General features: G+C 44.9%; 1 protein-coding gene across 1 annotated transcript; it reads right to left on the bottom strand.

The window, feature by feature from the left end:
• Nucleotides 1–2,913: 2,913 nt before the first annotated feature.
• LOC107216993 (facilitated trehalose transporter Tret1) lies at nucleotides 2,914–9,043 on the bottom strand. Its single transcript, XM_015654339.2, has 2 exons — nucleotides 8,294–9,043; nucleotides 2,914–5,390 (listed from the first exon to the last, which is right to left on the bottom strand). The coding sequence occupies exons 1-2, from the start codon at nucleotides 8,481–8,483 to the stop codon at nucleotides 4,048–4,050; spliced, it is 1,533 nt and encodes a 510-aa protein (XP_015509825.1). The 5' UTR covers nucleotides 8,484–9,043; the 3' UTR covers nucleotides 2,914–4,047.
• Nucleotides 9,044–9,317: the final 274 nt, after the last annotated feature.

The following is a 9,317-nucleotide window of genomic DNA, read 5'->3' as shown; positions in this document are numbered from 1 at the left end:
CACAGAGAATATATCTGTGGATATATAATGCCGGTATACCTATACAGTATACATATGTAATAACAATCGTGCGATGGGTCGTAAATCACATCCTCTAACGCGTACCCTTATATACATACTATATTCTATACGGTGCATGAGAAAAGGACGGCAATGTGAATAAATATATTTCTTTACCCCGTGAAGAACGAAATTCAACGATTTGCATCATGAATCCCGAGTATATACACGCACACATAAGTATTACTCGTACGTTTAACCCACTCTCTTTGGGATCCGAAGCATCCCTCGATGACTGGCTCAATCAAATCCAGCCTCTTCGTGTATCTAGACACGTGTGATTATGCATCAGGGAGGAGAAATAGGCTATTTACTTGCGAGAAATAGTAACAGAATATAGTGATAATATTTTTCTTTGAACTTTTTTGACACAACTTCACCCGCACGAGTTACCGATTTTTCCAGAGCTGTGGAACGAGGACGAGCAAAATTAGAACAGAATTTGTGCGGGAGTAAGAAGATTATTCGTTCGTTTCATTTGTTTATCACCTGATAAATTTAATACCTACCCAAGGATTTTCTGGTACTTGTGATCTTGTGAAGTTTTTTCACGATCGTGGCAAGACAACGGATCACTCCAAGGTCTTCGGCACAGTTAACGCAAGACTAGTTTCCTTGCCCCGCGGTCCTCCTGATCAATTACTGTACGAATAGACATAAACATAACACGCTGTCAATTACCTCAATTGTTTCCTCATATTCATTTGCCTGTTTATCATTTATTTATTCGTTCGCCTTGCCTGCTTGGTCGGATAATTACGTGCGATAGATATGTATGATCGGTATTTATACATGCAACGGTAACCGAAGTGGTGGTCCAGCGATATTAAGAAATCCGGTAGTGTCCGTTCGGACACCGTTCAAGATCGTTGATCGCGATACGTAGTGACGATTTTTATCGATAATGTTCTTAGTTTGGTTGGTCAGATTTAGAAAGGACGAAGAATAAGAAATCTTTGAAAAGACTCCATCGGGATGAAGTGGACAATCGGTTACTGTTTTACGTACCGAATTGATGCGCGATTGAAGAACCGTGTAAGTAATCTTCTAAAAAGTTTTCTTCGATAGACGTCAACGCGGGCGATGTAAGAGATGATGATGAAATACAAGCGGAAGAAGATATCAAGAGATGTGGAAAGGAGCAAAACTACTTTGTGGTTGATCTCTGTTTCTGCATTCTTCATCACCGGTATCATCGATTCTCTTCGAGTTCTTTCTTTAAAGAAGACGTTGAAGAAACGGTAAAAATCGATTTCTTCACCATAACCCATTATTATAATTAGTGTTATTCCACATTCTCTTGAGTCAGTCCTTGGTGGTTATTACCTTGTTTTTTTTTTTTTTTTTCACGGAGAAGAAGATCCTTTTCACCATGCCGCATTATTGGAATTCCACGTCGCGTTAATTCGCAGAGCCAAAAAGCAAGTTAACGAGAAAGAAGATGACGAAGAAGGCGTCGAATCAAGGAGTGACCTAATCAACGACGTCCTGTAAGACGTACCAAAGAAGTAGGTATCCTTATTTACCACTCGTCCACGATACTCGACCACGTGTAAATAACGAAAAATGCAACGATGCCCAGCAACAATTTTTGCAGATTCAGCGGGGCTTCTTTATCGGATTTGGAGGAGTTCCCGGCATCCGCAAGCAGCCTCGACACGGACCCGCAGGGTGAGCTAATCCGTTTTATTCATTTCCTTATTCATTACACCGTTCCGTTTCGTTCCTTTCTGTTCCGTTCCATACCGCCCGGGTGTTTTCTCACCCATTTAATACGTCGACAAAGCCGCGTGTGCGTATGCCGGCCTTTAATGAATTAGAGACAGCGCTGACCGGAGACCCAATGAGGTTACACGTCCTGGCAAACGTACATACGCTGCAACCGCTCTAAGAGGGAGGCGAGATTTGATTCCTTTGTTTTATCAAGCCAAGCCACCCTCTCTCCTCCTCGCTGTTGTTACTCCCTTCTGGTCCTTTTTGCTTCTTCCTACGTTCCTTGCAACTGCGCCAAGGTTCAGGCTATATTTTACGTGCCTAAAATACTCTTTTCTTCTCGCTTTTTCACAGCTACTTCGTTGTTTACTTATTACCTTTTCTCGCTACGATTAATATTTCACCCACGTCGTGGCGACGATCGTGACGCTGTGACTTTGCTTATACCTACTCTATTAATTAATACATCCGCGGAAGTATAACCTGATTGTATTGACCGTTCGGTTAACAAGAAGTAAATAAGTCTATTAGGTCTGCGTGAAACGGAAAGGGAACACGGTGAAATCGTTTTTTCTTTCTTTTTTTTTTTTTACTTGTCGACTGCCTACACGGCCAAACGAACGACAATGCAGGAAATTATACGGTACAATATAAGCATTGGAGCAATTAAACGAGATAGGGATACAAATTATTCAATAATCGATATCGATCTTTGAGTAATCTATTGATTAATTCAACTCGCTTTATTCCTTTTTTTTTTTTTGCACTCGAAGCTATTAATGCATGATGTGATTAACAATAACGAATAGATGTACATAATACGAAATCGATATATATATAGGTCACATTATTCTATCACTAGGTGACGACGTCGCGACGTGACGTCGAGGCTAAGCTGGCTATTGCGGATGTCCCACGCTACCGGAAGTACTTATATACCCGACCTCTCTATTGGACCGTTACGATCGTAATTGTACATAGAATACTGACAAGGTAAGGTTCGATTGTGGAAATCGGTTGTTTTTTTTCGACTAAGTAATTAAACTAACTGGATAGAAAAGAAAAGAAAGAGAAAAAACTGACGAAAGGTGAAGGAATTTGAAAAAGGAAGTGAGTAAGGAATTTAAAGCAAACGCAATCTAACATCTCAATTGTTTATTATTTGCATATAACCAATTTCGTAGTTTTTTTTTTACATAATTTTCGTATGTGTGTAATACGCTAAGGTCGTAGAATATTTTTATTAATTACTAATAAAATTACACTTTTCAAATTCATATTTCAAACGATCGTAATATCCGTTTAGCACAACATGCGTATTTCTCAAGTAGCCTTGATTGTATTCAACCAGAAGCCATTCTGCTTACCCTTATTATTCGTTCCTTCGATTTTACAAATTTACTTTCAGTTTTAATAATATGGAAGGAGAAATATTTTCTAGAAGTAATAATTTGATGGAAGTGCATTTTTCATTCTGCAGCATGTGCCAGAAAAAGCATTGCACTGAAGAAAACTTCCTGTGCTGACAAACTTGACCTTGACTTTTTCAACTTCAACATCAACTTCGACCTCGGCTGTACTAGCAACGGAAAAACAAAAATCACGTTGAGCTGTACAATGAAAAGTACGCACCCTCAAATAATACGTGATTATTAAAAGCACGTTACGTAGGAGAATTGTATGAAAAGACTCGGCGGAATCGTGGGTCGAGTCAAAAAGCGACAGTGAGAAGATAACAGTAAAGCTCTTCTTCCGGAAATGCATCGAAAGAAACAAAAGAATGTGATAAGAATAGCAAATGCTGTCTTTATCTTGATTTACTGCTGGAACATGGTGTTTCGAAACAGAACGAGTCATGGAACAGCATTGAAATAGCTCGGAATGGTCTTCTCAATGAAAAAAAGTCTTTTCTTGTAAGTAGTGAGAAGAAAACTGTTCCACTATCATCCAAATCGAAGCACGAGTATCGTGCCGATGGATGAAAAATGACAAATGAAAAACTAATTATTTGGGAACAAAGACTAGATCTGGGCAGTTAATCCTCTCGGCGAGGTCGACGATCTACGGGATCCACAATCGTCAGTCTTCGGTATCCGCCTCGTCATCGATTTCTCCGTGCCCTAAATCGGCCCTCGAATTAATCCCGAAGGACAGTTGTCGAGAAAGTAAGGCCGCATTCTATTCACCCACCCCGGAAGTACCTGACGCGTGGAAAACACTTCGGGGTGCGCGAGCTCGCGAGATCATCTCCATCGGGCTGCTCCGCTTGCGTTTTCAAGGCCCAGGAAGGATCTTCGCGGGGGGATTGAGCTCCCTCTGAATTTCCTCAAGGGTCTTGCCCTTGGTCTCGGGCGATATCCAGAACACGAAGAGCGTGCCGGCCGCGCAGCATACGGAGAATATCCAGAATGTCGTGTGGATTCCGGCAACCGAATTCAGCGACTGGTATCCAAGCCCTACGATGAAGGCGAAGAACGAGCCCACGATTATCCCACATGCGACCGCGGGGCCCTTGACGTTCGTGGGAAACAGCTCTCCGAGCAGGACGTACGGCAGCGTTCCGATACCGAGGGCGACCATAACCTCGTAGGTGATCAGCGCCACTATCGGCAGCCAAGTGAACGACGATACGTCCGCTTGGGCTTCGTACTTCAAGTAGAAGAAAAGACCCTCAACTCCGAGCGCCAGCGCCGCGGTGATGCCCGATGCCATCATCAACGGTCGCCGTCCCAGTCGGTCGACCAGACCGGCTGCTATTACGCCGGCGACCAGCTGCGCCCCCCCGAGGACGATCACGGCCTCACTGGGCGCGAGTGCCGAGCCACTGTGGCTGAATATCTCCTGCGTGTAAGCGACGATCGCCATGTGACCGGAGAACTGCTGCGTGGCCTTGAGGCCCAAGAGGATCAAGAGGGCGCGACGGTTCCCGCGAGTCCCAACGAGCTCGAAGAGCGCGTTGCGCGTCGATCGCTGACCCTCGATCACAGCCTCTTTCATGGACGCTACGTCTGCGCGGACGCTCTCGGGCTTGACTACTCGACGCAGCCGCATGAGGGCGCGCTCGGCATCCGCGTCTCGGCCCTTTATGAGGAAGAAGTACGGGGTCTCGGGCATGAAGACGAAGGTTGCTACGAAGGTCAGCGGGACGACCATCGAGACCAGGTTCAGCTGCCAGTAGGGGAGGTAGGCGCCGACCGCTGTGACGAAGAGAGTTCCAACGTTCGTCGACATCTTCAGGAACGTTCCCAGCGCACCACGGATGTTTTTGTCCGCTATTTCGCCAAGGTATATCACAGCCACGTTGTAAATACCGCCGTGACCGATGCCCGCGACGAAACGGGCCACGTACAAGGTTATCACGCTCTTCGCGGCCACCACCAGACCCCAACCGGCTAGTTGCGGAAGCGCGAATGCCAACAGGGAGAACTTTCGGCCCAGGCGATCGACGCACGCTCCACTTATGAATGAGGCCAGAATTCCGCCGAGGGTGTACAGTGATGCTACCCAGGCGCCCTCACCCTTAGTCACTGGGAACTCGGAGTCCGGGCCCGTAAGGTATGGTAGTGCTGGTGACGTCCAGCCAAGGTGACCTCCGCATGCCATCACTCCTAAGCAAGCTGGAACCAGAACATATAATAAGATCTTAGGGATCGTTTGAAGAGGGTGATGAAGAGAACTTACGTTAAAAATGGATACGTGATTTTGAATGATGTTTGTCCTGGTGTAGATTGTTAGTTTAGTGAAGAAGGTCAAAAAAGTTACTCAAAGTTGTAGAAAAGACGAAGAACAAGGTGAAGAATTGAATATTTTTTACACTTATGTGACAGTTTGGAACAGAATACTGTTCTAAAATAATGATTAAGAAGTAATGAAAAAAGCACATTTCTCGGCTGAGGTTACACCAGTTTAGATTTGGTTCAAAATTTGTAAATTGTTGAAAAAGAAGATGCAGTATATTTTTTAAAGGTGTAAAACGCTGAAAACAACTAGTAGAATGAAGTGAATCTGAAAGTGAGCTATTTGACATATTGATTTTTAAAGTGTGATAGTTTAAAAAAATAAAATCCGTGGATTGTTCCAACAAACAAGGAAACAATGGTTAAGAAGAAGCAGAAGAGGAAGAAGAATATTCTAGAGTTCTACTTCGAAATCAGTAAATGATGAATTGAAAACAGGATACAGAAGACAATGAAGAGCGATTTTGAAAGGTATGAATAACTACTAAAAACTTTGAAGTAGATTTTGAAGCACGACAGCATACCGTCGTAGTATTTATCCAGCATTGGAAGCTCATTCGATAATCACATATCCGAAATTGAAATATAAATTATTAAATTTGAAATGGTGATTCAAATCTGGAACTGCAACGACACAATTAAGAACATAAAACATACTGGACTTCCAAACAAACAACTAGACGCCTTTTTCATGATTCGCGTGACACTGCATGGTCTACATTGTAAAATAATTGATAATTGCTAGGTTAACCACACAGCGAAGAGGGCAAGCTGCATTTTCTGAAGATTACGTAACGCCTGTATGCATGTCACGAATGTAAGTGCTCATCATGAACGTGAAGCAGATGAATGCCCTTCACGACTGCGCTAAAAACGGGTTGCGCAACTGCTGATTGGCATCGCTTTGCACCGACATGATTTTCTGTGAAGAATGGGCTGCAGTAGCTAGTCGACTATTGTGCTATCGATGTACCACCTATCAGTTTTTTTATTTGTTTTTTTTTTTTTCATCTAAAACTAACAAAATGGGAAACCCAACCGGCGCTGATTGTCGGCGCGCTTAAAGCCGCCGCAAGTTGATTTTAGTTCTTTGTTTTGGTTGAATCGGTCAATCGGAAGTTGGGAGGATTAAATGGCATTCATTTTCACCGAGTAATTTCCGTCTTGGTTATAAGAGAAAGCGCCTAAAGTGCGCTGCGTTTTATGTATGCGCTGTGTATATTTACACTGTAATAATAATGATAATGATGATATTCCGTAATAACAACGGCCGTAACCTCCGACGATCACGATTGTCTTTATACCGATTCGAAAGCCGCAGGTTTTCGCCTCCTCTATTCAGACAGCGCATAAGAAAGAAGGAGCCGTTAAACGGGTCAATTTATAGACTGGAATCAGTGCAAGTTGTTTGCCATGGCTATTATACATAACACTTTCAGCTTTTTTCAGATTAAGATCCTGTACAATTTTTTGATGTCGTGAAATGAACCGATTTCGATAATCGATTAATGTTTCGAACTCGCAATGATTTGCATTATTCGAACCCTCGACGCGTCGCGAGGCTAAAGGAAGTCTGGCGAGTACTTTTAGTGCCATTCACGTCTGGCGTTTAACGATTAAGGCAGTGACGCACGTCCTTCGGTTCAGCCCGGAGCGTCTCGACGTTTCTTGGCTTCCGGATGAAGTGCAAACACGAATTTGTAAGCGATGTATCTAATCGAATTCTTATACTTCAGGAAGATGTCCGAGCCCAAGAAACCCCGGAACCGGAACACTGAGCATGGAACCGATTGCGCAACCGGGTTGTAGCCGCTGCCCATAGCTGGCAGACTGAAAATCGGGTCACCGGTACAAACATGCTGGCTAGAATATCTCGGCCACACATTCATGCCAACGCGTAACTGCCACCGCAATTACACTTGCAGTTTTCACACCTGTGCCAATTAATTCATTACGGTTCAACCGGTTCATCGGACATGCGTTTGCATTACTTCAGAGACGACTCGGCTTGAGATTACTGTGGAGACACTCTGTCTGACAGCTTTCTAACACTCTCAGCTCCGGGTCTCCGACAAAGAGAGGAACGTGGTGGCGTGACTCCACCGTACCTAAATTCTGGAGTAATGGCGTGAAATCAGGTGGACGGGCTGGAAAGGAAGTCGTTCCGACAATTACCGGTTATTAGCGCCAAGCTTAGCGCAGAAGCGACAATGTCCATACTTCGTCTCACGCTATGCGTGATTCTCGCGATTGGAAAAACTCTGCTCTCTGATCTCTAAAGCGGTTCAATCCTTGATTTAGGAATCTGCAGGTGCACCGAAGGCTGAGGATTTAGTCCATGGCCGGGTCGTCCTGGACTGGAGGATGCGGACTGGGCTCGGTGCTCGTTTTGGAGATAGTCTAGGTGCTCTTTCGCTTACCCGCTCTACTGCAACCACATCCGCAAATTTTTAACGCCACATACGGACAACCGGCCTTTCTCGCACCAAGGGCACCTGATCAATCATGCCCGTTCCATTTTGCGGACTACTGTCGCTAGTCAAGGCTGAATGCTCTACAGTTTTTTTTACAGGTTCTTCAGGCTGGCGCAACGAGGGCGAAGCGAGTTCGTGATTTTTAAAATCAGGAACTGAATTTATTCTTTCTCAAAATGATAAGGACTGTGTGAAGTTTTTTTTCTCTCTCTCTCTTTTTGAGGAAGTTCAACAAAATTATTCTAATCCACACTGGCTACTCGATGGTTTCAGAAACACTAATGATGTATAACATTTTTTCACACTCACCGCTTACTGCTGCCGTGAACTGGAGCCACTGACTGCCGCGTTCCCTCGGGACTTCCTGGCTCTCCATTTCCTGCAGCTTTTTGGCATCCGTGTCTCGGTTGCCTGCGGCCTTCGGAGTCCCAGAATCATCTTCCGGCGTCGCGGAAGCCGCGGTACTGATCCTCCAGCAAGAAAATATCTTCAGATGCATGGTTGGTTCGTGTGCTTAGTTTTCTTCTCTTATCAGCGATAAATGAAAGGAATCGACACAGCAATAGTGAGAAACTGCAAAAGATCGGTATGAATATTCTCTGGATTCGAGGGCACGTTCCGTTGACCTTCGACGGTAACCGAACTCGATACGTCGTTGACCGGTATTTTTGATAAACTATCTTTATCCAAAGATCGGCAACAGCGTTGCTAGAGATTTCTATACGAAAAAATGTGACGTTCACAGTTGTAACTCGACGATCGGCTTTTCGATTCCGTGGGTTAAGATTCTTTTTTACTTTATTTTTATTTTAAAACCGAATTTGGCGGCTGCTACCGGCACGTGGTGCCGAACTGAACCGATCTGGGGTTCGACTGAGCCTTTAAAGCCGATTGAGTGGTGATAGGTGAAAGAGGTGGGGGGGATGAGGGGTGGTGACTCGCGATTGTCGAGACCCGCGGAACCATGCGATGACCCTAACCGTGGAGTGCGCTACAGCCTCGCCCGATCCGCCCCCCACCCTGTCTTACCGATAAATCGCAGACATTCCGGCAGCGCCGCACGGCGATCGCGCAATGTGTACATTGCTCCTTGTGTATGTACCTGACCGACCGCAGGGCCCTCCCATCTCCCCCCCCTGCCGATTCCACATCCGCGACAGTCTCTTCGCCAACGAGACCAGGTGGCTCTTATCGCCGATCTATTGTTGCAGGTCGCTTTAACAGCAAAAATGCGGAACGCACCGAGTAACCACGTGTTTATTGTTCATCACACCTATAGCCGGTGTTCGTTAGATCACGTGATACACTTCGTAACACACTCCGATGGTACGGT

This window comes from Neodiprion lecontei, chromosome 5 (genome assembly GCF_021901455.1).
Source record: "Neodiprion lecontei isolate iyNeoLeco1 chromosome 5, iyNeoLeco1.1, whole genome shotgun sequence".
Lineage (NCBI taxonomy): Eukaryota > Metazoa > Arthropoda > Insecta > Hymenoptera > Diprionidae > Neodiprion > Neodiprion lecontei.
Note: the sequence above shows the minus strand (reverse complement) of the source record. Positions and strands in the feature narration are given on the sequence as shown.